The sequence below is a fragment of the Gossypium hirsutum genome, chromosome D02 (assembly GCF_007990345.1).
Source record: "Gossypium hirsutum isolate 1008001.06 chromosome D02, Gossypium_hirsutum_v2.1, whole genome shotgun sequence".
Taxonomy (NCBI): domain Eukaryota; kingdom Viridiplantae; phylum Streptophyta; class Magnoliopsida; order Malvales; family Malvaceae; genus Gossypium; species Gossypium hirsutum.
The window spans coordinates 58,060,499-58,078,618 of record NC_053438.1 but is presented as its reverse complement, the minus strand read 5'-3'; the positions used below and the strand labels follow the sequence as shown (position 1 = coordinate 58,078,618).

Below are 18,120 nucleotides of genomic sequence, written 5' to 3'. Positions count from 1 at the left end.
CATCCAATGAGGTTGATATTTCGAAGGAATGAAGGAGGGAGTTTAGCCATTTAATTTCTAGACATATTTATACATTCATGCACTGTAGGAGTTGGGTATATGTATTAATTATATAATATTTTTATTATAATTTTGGTTTTTGTTTTATTTCATTAACTATTTGAATAAAAAAATGAAGCATGAAAAACTTAAAATAATAGGGTTAAAAAGGTTGTTTAAAAACCTCATAATTGCAACATAATTCAATTTAAATATTATAAAAAATAGGTATAATATTAAATTAGCCCTTAACTCTTACATCTTTTGTTAATTTGGTCTTTTTAAATTAAATTTGACAATTAACTTTTCAAAAAGAGTCAAATCTCTTTGTTCTAATGGAAATGTGACTAAAACATTATTTTTTAATGATCTTGGCGTGGCAACTCGCAAGGTAGTTTACGTTTACTTCATATTGACATGATATTATTTGTCTTATATATCATGTCAACAAATAATTTAAATTAAATTTTTAAAAATATTAAAAAAATAAAAAAAATTCAAAGTTCAAAAGAAATTTTAAAAAATTAAAAATTTCATAAAAATTCATTAAATTAATATGAAGTATATATATTTATTTTGATAGTTTTAGGAAGATTATATTGAAAGATGTCTCCTAGGCACCAAACTTTAAGAGAAATTTAATTCTGGTTGCATGTTTATTCAAAGACGATTTCACCGTGACTTTCAATAATAGTATTCCATGATATTCTCTCATCGACATTACCCAATAAATGGAAAAGCAGCGTGTCCACAAGTACTGTTTTAGGAAGACAAATGTAATAGTTACCATGAGATAAAATAAGATCATATTGGGTGAACAGATTTAACTCAAAAAGATCAAGGATACCCTATGAGGGTAATATACTAATTACAAGGTCATTGGACAAGCACTTGATAACTTTCATAATGGTATATAATAAGCGAGAGCTCAATCATGGTACGATAGTGTAATGACTCTATGACTAAATAATGTTGTAGTTAATAGACGAAGAGTCGAAACTTAATTACAAATATTTGACCCTAATTATATATGCCCAACCGGTCTCTCCGCTAGCTCAACACGACTCTTAATGGTTTGCAATTGAATCGATGTGATGAATGAATGAAAACGACGAATTAGAGAAATAAATCAAATGTATCACTATCCGCAGTGAATGTGTTATCCCACCATACACAAGAGATGACCTGGGAATTAAATTAATTTCTTTGAATTATTATTTAATTGATTATAATTAATTAATTAATTGAAGTTCAAAGTGGAAAATTAAATTAATCAGTCATTGCAGTTTTGGTGAACAAGTTAATTAAATTTATTTACTCATAGATTTTAGTACGGTAAAATCGTCATGACTTTAAGGAAATTAGAATTGAGTTAAGAAAATAATTTAATTAGGATATTAATTAATTAATATTTTGGGAATAAATTATATGAGTTGGTTAAAGACTAGATAAAACATATAATTATACCCAATATAAGGGACAAGCCTAGAGGTCAATTTGGCATGTAATGGGCGACAACCCCAGTCCCAGAGACTAGGTGTTACTATCTCCCCTAGGTATTCTTAATAAGAAATATTTGTATTTTTTTATTAAAATAATAATATTTATTTAACTCTTGTTCAACTAGAACTCTTATAATTTTCTCGGATATAACTCAAGACATAAATAGACAACACTAGCCTCACCTATGTGTGCTTCCCCAATTCTCCCAAACCCGGAAAATGGAGCCTTAGCATGCGGGATTCGACACCCTAGCGCCAAATTTCATGCCTCGATGCCCAAAATTTCGAAACTCCACCTTGGTCAGCGCCTCTCTCCCATTTTGGTGCCCCATCGTGCAATTGCACACCCGTCTGTCGACACCCCTACGTCTATGGAAACCCTCCCAACTTGAATTTTTTTTGTGTTCTGTGGAGTAGACGCCCCAGATTCATGTGCTAAGGATATTTTGGTATTTTAAATATTTATATTTGATCTTATACCCTCAATTTGACCTCCTAAAAGTTGTTTTAGTTGCTTTAGTCGTTGTTCTATTTTTCTTCGAATACAAGTGTAAAAAAAAAAAAAGTTTTGACAATAGATCGAGGGAGCAACTTCACAAATTTGGAGAGACCATTAATTTGTTATTTGATTAGGTTCTCCTTAAATTCTCATTATTGTTGGACTTACTTGTTAAACATAGATGTTAGTGCGAAATTAAATTTTGGAATACACTTAGGTTAAATACCACTCTCAAGTTTTTAGTTAATTAAGGGCACTTTTATATTTTTACCATTATATTTATTTTCCTATAAATAGACAGTATTAGGTTAAAACTTGAGAGACCTAAACATGGTCGCTCTTAGTTTTATTTTGTTTGTGTTTTTTTTTCTTTGTGAGTTTCTAAACTCTCTTTTCTAGTTAAAGGAATTTAAATTTAAATTTAAATTTTATTAAAAAAGCTCCCTCAATTTATTTTTACTTAAAAAATAGAATTATTACCAATCTCTTTGGATACAATCCTACTTGCCGCTTTCTACTAATATTATATTTTAAAGAAGATTTTTATTTTATAGGTCTCAATAGCCTATCACTTTTTCAGCCGATTGCGTTAGTTAATTTCCATAAGTTTGGGCATTAAGAGTATGTTTGGTTGGGTGGTAAAGTGGAGAGATGGGAGGAGGGTGTGAAAGAGTGGAAAGAAAATAAATTTTGAGTGTGCATTGTTAGAAAAAAAATGAGAGGAAAGAAAATAGGAGGGATGGTCATTTTCCATTCTAGTGAATAAAAATCAATCATTCCAAATTGGAAATGTGAGAGAAGAGAAAATGAGAAAGATTTGTATGTTAATTTTAAATTTTGCATTTTTTAAATGTTTTACTTTCTTTGCTTTCATTTTTCTATTCTACCAAGCAATGAACTTTTTCTTTTCATTTGTCCATCTTTACCAAACATACTTATGGCAAGACAAATTATGTTTTTTTCATCCTTTTAATTTTCTTTCCACGCTACAAAAATATTAAAGCCTAAATTAGGATGCCACCTCAAAGTTGAGTGCTCTCCTTTCCTCGTGAGGCGTTCCCTATTCTTTCGATTATCTTTAATATAATGTGTTTTGTTTCCTCTAAATAAATAACTTGTGACAACAAATATACCACCATTGAACCATTAAATATGATTTAAATTTAATAAAAGGGTAAAAATAACTCAATTAGGTCTCTCTAGTGTTTTGTTAGTATCTTAGGCTATATATATATATATGTATAAATGAAAGGTTTAGCAACTGATATGAATTTCATCCATGTATGATGATGATGCATATGCTAACGTCTTCGAAAGTATAGCAATATGAACAAGGAGAACAATTGAACTTTCTTAAAACCATTTTGAAGGCGTGTTCAAAAGTTGCCCAAAAATTAAGTACAATTTGTCAAATAAAAGCTATAAATGAGCAAAGAAAAAAAATAAAAAAAAGGGAAGGAAAGCAAAAGATTGAGTAGAGTCGTACTTGGGTTCAATTTGTCAACTCTTCTCATGGAGATTGCTTTCTCCAACCCAATCTCACCATAATCTGTGATATTAGCCCCTACTCCTTTTACATTTCTTTAATTTTAATTTTAGAATTACTTAAATTTTTACTTTTTGGGGGAATTTTGTTTGCATTATATGTATTTTGAAATTTTATTATGGTTTTGATGTCATGTTGTTATTTGGTTGTTTATTGCCACGCAATTTTTTTTTAACAAAAACATTTGATTGAAGGAATTTCGAAATGAAACTTCAACTAAATGGTTTTTTCTCCAAATACTAGAGTCACAGTTTCACTATACCCACCAATTTACATAGGGAAAAAAAATCCTTAAGACAACTTATATATGGTTAATCTTTGTATTTTATAAAAGTTATGCATTTAATCCCTGTAATTTAATTTGACTAAATTTACTCCTTTTACTTTTTGAATTAGTTAATTTTAGTCCCTGTACTTTTCAAAGTTTAAAATTTTAGTCCATATTCTCCAATTAGATAATTCTAAGTCCTTATATTTATCGAATTTTGAAATTTTAATCTAGACACAAAATTACATCATTAATCCATTGGCTAAACTTTTAGTGAGTAATATGTGAAAATAATAAACTGGCATGATGTTACACATATGATAATATGTTTCCCACATCAGATTTTGGAATGAATTTAATAGCTATCGTTTGGTGAATACTGAAATTTTTAATTTGGAAAAGGTTCAAGGACTAAAAATGACCGAATTAAAGTATAGATATTAAATCCACAACTTTCACAAAAATACAGGGACTGATGGCAGAATTTAACCTTTAAAAATCTTAGCTTGCTTCTCGCGGGAGCCTTTCAGCAAAGTCAAAACATTTTACCTAAATCAAGATAAACAATCTATATAATAAAAGTACCACGTACCTAATACTATGTCGTAACATCAGTAGTCCTTTGTTATAGTCGTTTGATCGGTTTTATTCGTAAAAGGTCCCCATATCTGCAAGTTGTAAGAATCTTACCCTCAAAGTCAATATATTGAAGAGACATACAATATTTACTTAATTAGATGAATCATTTTATTATGATGTATATTAGTCTACAATATAATGCTTAATTATTTCAACATTTTTAATTATTTTTATCCTCAAAATAAAGATTTGTACGTTTAAGTTAATGGAAATATAAAATAAGAAAAATTCAAAATTAACTTTCTCATGTTCTACCAGGTTGAATTGATTTAATTAAATATTTAAAATATGCATTTTATTTAATAATATAACATTTAATATAAACTTAAAGGATGTTAATAGAGTATAAAACAAAAGAAATGGGACACACCCTCAACCCACTTACAATTTTATTTCGTTTTCAATGAATTAATAAATTATTTGTATTTTTTATATAAATTAAATCAAATGATTCATTACAATTATCATATATATATATATGGTGTTGGGCTACAAGTCCTCCTCAATCACGATTGGTAGAAAACAGCCTTAAACATGAAGCTCGAAGTTGAAGTAATATGCAAAGGGATGATCAAACCATCTTCTCCAACTCCTCAACAACTTCGTCATTACCAACTCTCCTTACTCGATCAACAAATAAATTCAGTTTATAACCATCTGGTCTTGTTCTACCCCACTAAAACCAATGTCCAAACCCACAACATTAACATCCTCGATCTTCACCACTTTAAGCTGTCCGTATCCCAAGCCTTGACCCACTTCTATCCCCTAGCCGGACGCATTAAAGGCAACTCCTTCGTCGACTGCAACGACGAGGGTATTCCCTTTAATGAAGCCCAAGTCAAGTGCCGGCTTTCAGATCTTTTACACGATCCAGTCCCTGATGAGCTCAATAAGTTGTACCCGTTTCCTCTCGATGATGCTAAGGTATTGCCCATGGGAATCCAGCTCAACACCTTCGATTGTGGTGGAATCGGGATTGCTTTGTGTATTTCTCACAAGATCGGCGACGCCTTGTCGTATTTTACGTTTCTGAATACTTGGGCAGCCATTGCTCGTGGGGATACGAAGAACGTGGTTTTGCCTGAGTTCGTATCGGCCAAGCTTTTTCCTCCGCGGAACATATCCCTGCCAGAACCAGCGTTGGAAACAAGTGAAAAGAACATAGCGACGAAAAGGGTGGTGTTTAGTGCATCTAAAATAGAGGAAATCAGAGCGAAATACGCTGCTGATCATGAAAGACGCCCTTCGCGTGTTGAGGCTTTGTCAGCTTACATATGGAGTCGTTTCATTGCTTCCACTAAGAAAAAACCAAGCCCTAATGTGATGATTCACACAGTTAATTTACGTACAAAATTTGAGCCGCCGCTATCAGCTCAGTCTTTTGGGAACATTTTTCGAGTTGCCATAACAGTTCCTTCCATGGACGATGGGTCTAATCTTGTTAGCCAAATAAGGAACTCCATTAGAAAAATCGACAACGATTACGTGAGGAAACTTCAGGCTGGTGAGGATTTATTCGAGCCAACGAACCAAGGGGATGAAAAGGGAGAGACAACCCCATTTATTTTCACTAGTTTATGCAGGTTTCCACTATACGATGCTGATTTTGGTTGGGGAAAACCAGTATGGGTCAGTTCTGCAAGGTTGAGCGCAAAGAATCTGGTTGTTTTCATGGATACTGCAACTGGTGATGGCATAGAAGCTTGGATTAATCTGAAGGAGGAAGACATGGCTGAATTTGGAAGTGATGAAGAATTGCTTGCAACACTTAAAAGCTGTTGAAATAAGATAATTCTCCATTAAAGGAGAACTGCCATACAAGATAAATTTACTCATGTTTGAGAGGTTTCTCAGTATTATATGAAAGACAATAATCTGAATAAAGCACTGTTTTTGGTTTGGGTCGATTGTTTTAGTAGTCAAAGTTTTAGCTTGTTGTTCGTATAATCAGATTTGCATTTGCTAATCGTTAGGGTACATTTGGATTTGGATTCGGATTTGGATTAGCGATACATTGGTTTTAGTGAAATCTAAGGAGTGGTTATGTGTTTAATTATGGTAATAATAAGATGAAAATAGTCATAGATTCGGATAAGTATAAGTTATATTTTATTTTTAGAAAAAGAAAATTAAATTGAAACCTTTTTTACTTGAAGGGCAAAATACCAAAAAAAGCCACTTTTTTTAAAATTTATCGAAATGGGCCCGATATTTTATTATTTACCAGAATGGGCCCTTTTCCCCTAAATCGCATCCACGTCAGCGCGATGTCAGGGGACGAGCCAGCAAATCGCGTCCACGTCAGAGCGCTTTGCTGACGTGGCAACAAATCGCGTCCACGTAAGCGCGATTTGTGTCTACGTCAGCAAAGCGCTCTGACGTGGACATGATTTGCTGGCTCGTAGCGCGCCCCTGGGGACGCGATTTCGCCGTGTTTCGCACGTTAGGATTTTTAGGGTTTTTAGGATTTTTAGGGTTTTGGAGAAAAAAGTAAACAAATAAGGGATTAGGGTTTAAGGTTTCGTAATTAAATTAATTAAAATTTATTCAAAATTAGATTACGTTTCTTGTTTATGGGTTTTTAAGATAAAATCAAAGCAGTATGATTTATCAGAAGGATTTTTGAAGTCGCGTCCACGTGTACGCGTTTTTGCTACAGTAGGTACTGGAAAAATAATTTCGAGTTGACGTTTCTGAGCAAATAGTTTAAACAACGCTTCAAGCAGGATGCTTTATGAGAAGAATTTGTGAAATCGCGCCCTCGTGGACGCGTTTTTGCCACAGTTGGTCCTGGAAGAAATAATTTGGAGTTGACGTTTCTGAGTAAATAGTTTAAAAAACGCTTCAAACAGGATGCTTTATGAGAAGAATTTGTGAAATCGCGCCCACGTGGACGCGCTTTTGCTACAGTAGGTCCTGAAAAAATAATTTCGAGTTGATGTTTCTGAGCAAATAGTATAAAAAACGCTGCAAGAAGGATGCTATTTGAGAAGAATTTGTGAAATCGCGCCCTCGTGGACGCGCTTTTGCTACAGTAGGTACTGGAAAAATAATTTCGACTTGACGTTTCTGAGCAAATAGTATAAAATCGCTTCTAGCAGGATGCTTTATGAGAAGAATTTGTGAAATCGCGCCCACGTGGACGCACTTTTGCTACAGTAGCATGTTTGGGATGAGGCTATAAATGAGGCAAAAAATGTTCTCAGAATGCATAAGTCACAGCAGAAACAATTTAGAGAGGCTAAGAAGATTAGAGTTTCAAATATGAGTGAACGTATTAGTGCTGTATTTACTACGATGGTGAGGTTTGCCACACCGAGAATGGTGTTATTTTTTTGTCAGAGAATACGGTGCGACTGGTTTTTAACCAGAACATAGATTTGACAGAACTTCGTAAACGAATTAGGCGTAAAATTTTTGGAACGACGCCAATGAAAGTTCTGTCTATTACGTATCGATTTTGTTCTTTTGTTAATCCGGTGACATATGACTCGTTTGACATAAAAGATGCTCGTAGCTTGGAGGCAATGGTGCAAACTCATCTTGCTAGTGGAACACCTTATATTGAGTTATATGTACAATTTACATAGCCAAATGATGTACTTACGACTGGTGTTCGATATGTATACACGAACCCTGGCCGACACTCGGTTAGCGGGTTACAAAATACGGAACAACCCATGTTTAGTAGCGGTGTCGAATGCACATCCCCTGCAAGACACTCTATCGGTGGATGAGACATGTACGTCGGTGGCTCGATGTTTGATGCTGGAAATACGTACTGGAGAACGACATCAAGTTCTAGTGGTTGGCAATCTACATCCAATTGGGGACGTTATGAACTGCCCAGAAGAAGGGATGATGTACTCCCTACGACGTCAACCGGTGAGGGGACCTTGTATGCTACAGATGATTGTGGGTTAGAAGATGACTCCGATGTAGATCCACCTCGAGAGCTCAGGCCCGATGGTGCAGAAGTTGGCTTATTTTCTAAATCGAAGCCTATTCCAACAGAACCTGATGATGTTGAAAGGAGTTCAGATGGAGAAGAAAATCCACAATTCAGAGCATACTTACATCCAGCCCACATGTATAATGTCGATCTGTTTGCAGATGATGCGTTAGTGTTTCCAGATCTACCATACCAGTTGCGTGATCGTACAAGTTCGGGGCTAGATTCGGGTGAATTTGAAGTTGGTAATCAGTTTACCAACAAGGATAGTTTTATTTGTGCTTTGAAACAATGTAGCATCAAAAACGGCGTTAACTACCACGTCGTTAAATCCAAATCTGATAATTTTGAGGCGAAGTGTGCGGTGCAAGACGGCACATGTTCATGGAAAATCTACGACTCGTTAAGGAAAAGGATAGGATTGTGGAAGATTACAAAGTACAAAGGTCCATATACATGTGCTGCAGGTATAGTATTGACGATTTCTGAATAATATTTTTATTATGTAATGTTGCATTATTTAATGTACTCCGTTTATAGGTGTTTCACAAGATCATCCCAAGATGGATTCAGCTATGTTAGCTAGCTTGATACTGCCTATGGTAAAAGCAGATCCCAAGACTTCAGTGCCAGTGTTAATTGCCAATATCCGTAGCCAAATGGGGTACACGCCTTCTTACCGCAAGGCTTGGATAGCTAAGTAAAAGGCGTTGGAGAAGATGCATAGTGGGTGGGATGCCTCATATAATGAAATATGGCAGTGGTGTCAAGTGCTAGAGAGATACGTCTCAGGTGCCATCACAGACCTTGAAACGGAACATGCGTACTACAACGGCCAATTACTACGTGGATGCCAAGTGTTCAAACGCCTGTTTTGGACCTTTAAGTAATGCCGAGAAGCATTTCCATACTGCAAGCTATTGGTACAAATTGACGGTACCTTTATGTTTGGTAGGTATACTCATCGGCTATTGCTTGCAGTGGTACAGGATGGCAGTGGGAGAATTCTTCCAATTACATTTGAAATAACACCGGGGGAGTCATCTGATGACTGAGATTTCTTTCTCTCTAAATTAAGGAGACATGTGTTCCCCCAACCTAATATTTGTGTTATTTTAGATCGGGGCACCGGTATACTAGCTGCATTTGATCGACAGGGAAGCTTATGGCAACGCACACACCATCGATATTGCCTAAGACACGTTGCTTCCAACTACTACAGGCAATATCCATCTAAGATCGAACGACGAAAAGTGACCAACATGGGTATTTAGTCTATATCTGTGTTATTTCATTTGTCAATTTGAATTAGTTTTATTGGTAGAAGTGGTATGTAATATTCGCTATGAACTTATATTGGTAGGGTATGAAATAAATAAAGACCGTTTTCACGAGATGTTGGAAATTTTACGTTCAATTAACGGAGAAGGGGCGGACTACCTTTGTAACATACATTTCGAACAGTGGGCACAAGCATACGACGGCGGCCTACGATATGGCCATATGACGTCAAACCTGGCTGAATGCATAAATTCTGTTCTTAAAGGAACGCGCCATCTACCGATAACATCGGTTGTGCGAGAGACATATTTTTATTTGGCGGCGCTATTTCCAAAGCGAGCAGCAAGTTATGCAGGCCAGATGCAGGGAGACCATGTATGGTGCAGTAAGGTAGTTCAAGAAATTAACAAGGCCAAGGCGCGGGCAAACACCATGCACACAGTGTGTCACGATCGAGACAACTTATGGTTTCACGTGATAGAGTTTGACAGACCACACCAAGGTGTTGTTGGCGGGCAATATCGTGTACACTTGCGTAATAGGACTTGCGACTGTGGGATGTTTGATGCACTTCGTTATCCATGCGCTAATGTTATTACAGGTTGTCAGAATCTCTGTCTGGATCCGATGAGCTATGTGGACGAAGTGTACAAATTAGAAAATATGTACAACATCTGGAGACACGTTTTCCCACTGGTCTCAGATGAACGTAAGTGGCCGCCCGTATCTCTTGCTCCTTTTAAGCTGTTACCGGATAGAGAATTATGTCGCAAACCAAAAGGTCGACCTTACTCAACTAGAATACGTAACAATATGGATATCCGAGAAACAACCAATCAACAGAAGTTGTGCGGATGGTGTAGGAATTCAGGCCATACAAATCAATCATGCCCTAATCGCAATAGTCGAATGTAGTTGTAAAAAATTATATTTTTCTAATTATTAATTGATAATTGTATTAATTGTTAGTAAAATTATCAAATTATATCAAATTATTAATTGTTAGTACCAGTCAAAACATTTTTTCAAATCTAACATTATGTGAATGTAAAATTATTAACTGATAATTGTATTAATGGTTAGTAAAATTATCAAATTATATTTAAGTTAAGGGTTAGGGTTTTTAAGTTAAGTGTTAGGGTTTTTTATTTAAGGGTTACGATTTTAAAGTTAAAGGTTTAGGGTTTTTAATTTAAAGGTTAGGGTTTTAAGTTAAGGGTTAAGGTTTTTAGGTTAAGGGTTTAGGGTTTTTAGGTTAAGGGTTTAGGGTTTAATGTTTAGGGTTTAGGGTTTTTAAGTTAAAGGTTTAGGGGTTTTAATTTAAGGGTTAGGATTTTAAAGTTAAGGGTTAGGGTTTGGGTTTTTAGGTTAAGGGTTTAAGGTTTGTCAACTAAATTATACATTTAATTATAATTTATAAATTTATAAATTTTTAATAAATTAGTTTAGGGTTTTTAAGTAATAACTCAAAAAAAATTCTATTTTATTACATCAAATAATATCAAAATATTCAAAATATTTGTACAAATAAATTTAAATACAAAAATCAATCTCCATACCCGCCGGATTTAGTGCCACATGGCAGCCGTCGACGGTTACATGCTGGATTCCTCCTTTGTCCAGTTTCCAGTGATGGTTATGATTCTTCCGGCGGGGATTCTGGTTCTTCCGGTATTGCATCTGATGTCGGAGTTGGGACGATGAGCCACGTTGATAGAATAGTGAATGTGGAGATGTTTGCATCACCAACGGTGACGGTGTTTGAAACCCATACGGTGGTGGAGATTAGTAAAAAGAAGAGCTCCCGACGGCCTCTCTTGCGATCCCTCGTGTGCCGCTGGCCTATACATCGGCGGTCCACTCGGTGTAACAGGAAATGGAGTTGAACCGGGTCATTGGCTCCAACTTGCCATAGGACTCAAAAAAGGAAACATGTAAGGGTTAGGATACATAAAAGAGCTAGAAAACGCACCTGGCATCATCTGAAAAGGCAGTTGCGTGGGTATCATCGGTTAAACTGCTGGGTTGGGTGACTGTGTCGGTGCTCTCGTTGGGCATGGTGATTGAATGGTCTTTCCTTTTGGACATGTAATTGCCGCTGCCTCTCCTCTGGCGACAGTAAATACGGCTTGTCATGGATCCTAAACCATGGCATGTATTCTGGCACACACGTTAACTCCGGAACGATGATTAGTTTCCGAGTAGGTATATAATCATACCGATCTTCCCACATTTGGATGTACTCGGACCAGTATCTCGGCCAACCCGTATTCAATTATCAAAGGTCAATTTTATGGTAATCGTCAAACACCTCAGGTTCCACGGGAATCGGTTGTCTACATCCAAATTGCCGTAACACCCTGTCTGACTGGTGCATCTCCACGGTCGCGTAGTTGATAAACGCGACTTTCGCGTGCCAAGCGTTTGGAGTTTGTAAGAACTCATCCGGAATTACTGCCCGAATTTCCGGATCCTCGTATGGTGTCCATTGAAGCTATATGAACATGATAGAAATATTAGTTATATACATAATAATAAATACTAAATACCAATCGACTAGTGAATGATGAAAATATCAATTTTATTTAATACTTACATGTGCTTCCGACTGTTGATCTAATAGAAGCCGTATATCTTCAAGAGAGGTAGGTAATCGAGCATGACTTGCCGGATGGTTCCACCTAATTAATTAAATTTTTAGCATATTTTTATTTTTAAAAATCTACATAATAATTGTAAAATCTAATATAAAATTTACCTTGTTTTGAGTGGGAATGTATATGGGTGGTCCACTTGAGGACATAGAAATGGAAAGTGAAACTGTGCCTATGACTGCAGTAGTGACAGACAACCTTCGATTTTTGCTCTCCTCAGTCGCGTCGCCCCGCACATCTCCCGATATAATGTTACCAAGACAGTAGACCCCCAACTCAATTCACTAGCTGCTCTAAAATCAACGAGTTTCAGTAGCCATCTTAGATGTACGCGGCTCCATGACGAATCCGGCATCAGATAACCTCTAATTAACTGAAGAATGTATGCCCGAGCATATCAGATTCTTTCTATTTTGGTTGAATCTTCATTCGGATCTGGGAATGTGTCTCGTAACCAGCCCATATCGATCTTACCTCCGTCCATTTTCTCCGGAATAGCGCCTAAAAGCTCGTAGCACACCGCTCCCCAATCGCTAGATTGGGCAGACCCGGTGACTGGGTACCCTTCCAACGGCAATCCTAATTGCAGACTGACATCTTTCAAAGTGATAGTGCACTCTCCACATGAAAGATGGGATGTGTGCATCTCGGGTCTCCACATCTCGATCAACGTACTGATTAGTTTCGGGTCCACCTTGCATCCCCGGCCTACCGTCACCACGTGCCAAAAACCCGCTTCCTACAGGTAGTTCTCTACCAACGGTGATGGAGGAGCATGCATATTCTGGATATTGCATTCCAATATCCGATCGAAAGACTTTTATAACAAATAATAAATTAATAATTATCTAAAAATGCATAAATAAAAAATTCTTAAATAATATTTAAAAATTAAATTTAACGCTTACCATTTTCATTTGTTCCACCGATATGTGCTGCTTATCAAGACGAGTCAATTCTCCGGCCATTGCTGAAATCGTACAAATTTTTACGGTTTAAAAAAATTTTAAAAAAATAATTTTTTTTAAAATTATTTAAAAATAGGGATTTAAGAGAAATTTAAGAGGAACTTGAGAGCAAATTAAGATTAAATATGGATTTGAGAGAAATTTGGAAGGAATTTGAGAGCAAATTGAGAGGAAATTGAGAGGAAATTTGAGAGAGGATTAGTTTGTGAAAAAAAAGGGGTGGGGGTATGTATAGTTTTTTTTGGACCGTTGGGGGGGGGGCAACGGTCAAAAAAATGATCGTTGCACTATTCACGCGCGAGGCAAATCACGTCCCCAGGAGCGCGCTACACGTCAGCAAATCGCGCTTACGTGGACGTGATTTGTTGTCACGCCAGCAAAGTGCTCTGATGTGGACGCGATTTGCTGGTTCGTCCCATGACATCGTGCTGCCGTGGACGCGATTTAGGGGAAAAGGGGCCCATTCCGGTAAATAATAAAATATCGGGCCCATTTCGATAAATTTAAAAAAAAAGTGGCTTTTAATGATAAATTGCCCTTTTTGAACTTAAATGCATGGACAATAGTGGGATATGGAAAATATCACTAAAAGAATAATATTAAAATAAGTGTATATAATAAAGTCATTAAAATCATACTTATATTAAATAATAAATTATTAAAAATTATATATATTCATATTTATTAATAATATATATTAAAAATATTGAATATTAAATAATAAATAAAATCATATTTATGTTAAAAATAAATAATAAAAATAATAATAGATTTAAGAAATGAAAGAGGGAAAACGGAATTACCCCTCCGCTGGAGTTTCAGTTTAAGCCTTGGTCAAAATCTTTAGGCTGATTGGAAATCTTGAGCCTTAGTAAAAAAGAAGCCTAAAGATTATTATAAGAGAAAATTCCAAGTTAATATATGGAGATTAGTCTTTTTGCCTATTAAAATATTCAACGCTTTATGATTACGAACAAACTAACGTACCTCTTGTCCTTAATAGCACTTTCTATCTTTAATCTATCTTTACCTATATAATTTATATAATTATATCCTATTCTCACGAGCGGCGGATCTAAGCTCATCACGAATACATATATAGTATTTTATTAAAATTATTTGATTAAATTGGGTTCATTCGACACATTTGAACTAGTCCGATTCGTGAAACATGTGGAGAAATCTATCTACTTGAAGCCTTGGTGGTTAAGTGAAACACTTAAAGAAAACTAGGGTTACTATGACAAATATGAAAAGTAATCTTAGAAGATTTAAATTTTTAATCTTAGGGGATTTTGTAAATCCCTTAAGAAACCCAATTTGTAGATTAGTTTTGATCTTAACCGTCGATGTAAATTAAACTATACCGTTGGATTTAGGGGAGTTCAACTATAAATAGAGGTATTCCCCTCAACTGTAATGATCTTAATCATTCCATTCAAATCATTCATAGTTATTGAATATATTTGAGAGCATTTACTCAAATATCTTGTGTGCATTGCTTTCTTGTGAGTTTTTTTTGTTCAATTCATGCTCTTTTGTCTTTGTGTGTGTTTCTACTTTATTTCAATGTCTTGGAGAGTTTCCTTTGTAAATTCTCACTTTCGAAAGTAAAGTTGACTTAGGAGAATTTAAAGCTAAAGAATCGCTTAAGGTCGCACGATTTGCAAGACTAAAGTTCTAGCCCCATGTCAGTTGGTATCATAGCTAAGATTCGAAGGTGTCGGTTGAAATGAGGAAAGGAGTATATGAGCAGATTGAGCCTATGGAGACCTATGGGAGGGGCAGGAAAGCTAGCAGATCGATGGACATTTTGTTGGCTTTGGAACGTCGAGTGGTTGATTTGGAGGAATCTATGGGTGATGTGAAGGAAACACCCGAGGGTAGTTAAGGGACACACCAATGAGTCGTACTCGATGAGAGAGCAGGTCAAGAAATATGTGGTGGAAGCTCTCAGTTCCAATTTGGATGCAATGAAAAGGGCCCTCAATATCGCTATAGATGACAAGATGAAGAGGAATGATGCTCTCAAAGCAATGGTAATGACTTTGAAGGAACAAATTGTAGCTTACTATCTACAAGGTTGCTTTGGGTAATGAGATGTTGGCTTTAGAACCGAGACAACGTAAAATAGTTCACAAATCAAAAAAGTTTAAGGGACAAGGTTCGACAAGGATGTGGACAATTTTCTCTACGGGATGGGATAGTACTTTCTTGCGACGGGCATCTTCTTTAATTTATTCTATTTATGTCGCTCTTTTATGGTGGCAGCTGACAGCCTATAAAGGTGATGGACATCTTCTCTAATTTAAGGTGGTGATGTGGTTTTTACAAAAGCATGTGTTCATAAGATTTGAAACTCTAAGGTCTATCATCAGTGATGAAAGGTCCCACTTTGTGAAAAACTCTTGAACTTTCTTTGCAGTTATTGCTTGGCAATGGCCTAGAAGTTGGATCTCATATATATCAAGTGTCCAGAAGTTGGTTATTTTACATGATATAATTCACTATTTTTCTCTTAAATGAGTGAAAATCCTTGTGTTTTGAACCACGAATTTGGTTTCTGGACAAAGAACATTGAGACAACCTTGAAGTTAATTATACCTATGGCTCATTCTTTTTATGATGTGAATTATATTACCATTATAATTGTAATAGGCCAATTTTGGCCTGGTTAAAAAATCATTTATGCAGCCCAAATAATTCGGCCCAATAAGGCCCAAATTGCAAACCCTAATCTGCTAGCCCAAAATACAAAACAGAGGCAGAAAGAAACCCTAGCAGCTAGCAGAAAAATCAACAGCCGCACCCCACGCACGTCACAATAACCGTCGCACGTTCTCCTTCCACGCCGCGCACAATGCCCGTACCTGTAACAAATAAACCTCGAGCAACACTAATAGGATAGATACAGCAAATTGTAAATGGTTTTGGCTATAAAAAGCTAGTCGATTTCTGTAACAGGGGTTAGCAAAATATTGTATTGAAGTATTAAAGAAATACGAGTATAGAATCGGAGGAGAAAATTTTTGAAGGTGATCAGTTCTGTTCTTTTTTTCTCTCTTATTTTCTTTTTACTGTTTTTTATTTTCTGCTCTTTCTTAAAAATAAATAAACGAAAAGAAAAAGAGAAAGTTACCTGCGAGGAGGAGACGACGAATTCTGCCCGAATTGAAGCCGGAAGGAGGCTTCAGGCCGCTGAGGTGGTTGCGGCGGCTAGGGGGTTTGGGTAAAGGAAAACCCTAACAGAGAACCCCCCCTTTTTTTTCCCTCTGTTCTTTAAAGAAAATGAAATAGAGATGTTTTTTTTAAAGGAAATTTTTTTATTTTAATATTAAAGAAAAGTGGTGCCGTTTAATGGCCATAAATTTGTTTTTTTTATTCCAATGGTTTATTTTCGCAATTGGTCCCTTCCTTTTACAGTGCTTTTAAATTAAATTATTTATTTCTTATAAATTTGGCCATATGTTTTATAACTATTTCAATTTAATCCGTGTTGCAGTGCAGTGTTTTAGTGGAAGGGATTAATTTCTATTTTCGTCCTCTATTGTTAATTTCGTGTTCTAATTGGTCCATTCGTATTTTATTATTTTCAAATTTACCTTTTTTTTAAATTAAGGTTTAAATTAGTCCTTTTGTCATTTTTCGCTGTTATTGTATTATTTGTTATTATTATTATATTATTATTATTATATTTACATATATACACGCCTATGTATTTTATAATATATATGTATTTTAAATGTTTTAACTACATATACATATTTTATTATTATATTACTATTCTATTTTCATAGTTTTTGTATATATGTATATATCTATATTTTATAATACTTATATGGTTTCCCAATTTTATAATTTTTATGTTTATACAATTTTTTTTATAACGTGTACATATATATTTTTGTACTCTTTTCAAGGCTTATTATAAATATTTTCCATGTTTTTATATTTACTAATACATTATACTTATACATTTTTAAAATGTATGAATATATTTTATATGTATTTTATTATTGTTTTGTTTTTATGACTTATGCATTTTCCTCTCATGTCCAAATACATATTTGCAAAATTCGTTTATATATTATACTTATGTATACTTATAATTTGAATTAAAATATTTGATTCATATTGTATTATCATTTTTAATATATACATATATATATTTTTAAAATATATTTTGATTTTATCAAAACATTAAAATCATTTTTTATGATCCAAAGGCTTTTAAAATAAAAACGATATTCAAAGTTAGAGATTTTCGAGGAAATTGAGCCCTAACATATTGGTTTCTGATTTTCTTTGTTAATTCCAAATAACCGAGAATATTCGTTATTCAAAATGTATAAGTAAAAATCATTTTTGGGAATTTAATTTGTTATGTCCTAACGTATTGGGCATGACATAATTGCTTCCTCGAAATGAAGATTTACTTATAAAGCAAAAGTGATATTCAAAATTCGGGGATTTTGAGAAATTGTACCCTAACGTATTGGGTCTCAATTTCTTCGCATGACTTGAATAATTGACTATCCTTTTCAGATTTCAATATTTGTGTTTAATAAAATCTTTTAAATTTTTGACACCAAGACATTAAATAATCAATTTGGTACCGACTTTTGAGCGTTACGAGGGTGCTAACACTTCCTCGTGCATAACTGACTCCCGAACCTATTTTCTCAAATTTCGTAGGCCAAAATTATTTTAGGTGAGCCAATTACACCTCGATAAATGATCGGTGGTGACTCCAATTTTTTTTTTTAAAG

The 18,120-nt window shown here is 35.0% G+C and overlaps 1 protein-coding gene and 1 long non-coding RNA gene across 2 annotated transcripts; one reads left to right on the top strand and one right to left on the bottom strand.

The window, feature by feature from the left end:
- The first annotated feature begins 5,027 nt into the window (after nucleotides 1-5,027).
- Nucleotides 5,028-11,615, top strand: LOC107909754 (stemmadenine O-acetyltransferase). Its single transcript, XM_016837396.2, has 2 exons — nucleotides 5,028-6,273; nucleotides 11,353-11,615. Exons 1-2 carry the CDS (start codon nucleotides 5,028-5,030, stop codon nucleotides 11,613-11,615), a joined length of 1,509 nt encoding a protein of 502 aa, XP_016692885.2.
- Nucleotides 11,616-15,968: 4,353 nt separating this feature from the next.
- Nucleotides 15,969-16,794, bottom strand: LOC107909755 (uncharacterized). The gene is made up of 2 exons (XR_001687349.2): nucleotides 16,491-16,794; nucleotides 15,969-16,221 (listed from the first exon to the last, which is right to left on the bottom strand). It is a non-coding gene; the product is annotated as an uncharacterized lncRNA (long non-coding RNA).
- Nucleotides 16,795-18,120: the final 1,326 nt, after the last annotated feature.

Bases quoted from the DNA above. Each gene is read 5' to 3' on its own strand.
- LOC107909754 (XM_016837396.2), top strand. From the start codon at position 5,028: ATGAAGCTCGAAGTTGAAGTAATATGCAAAGGGATGATCAAACCATCT. The intron at 6,274-11,352 runs GTTGAAATAAGA...TCCTTTGTCCAG, and splicing joins GCTTGCAACACTTAAAAGCT to TTTCCAGTGATGGTTATGAT.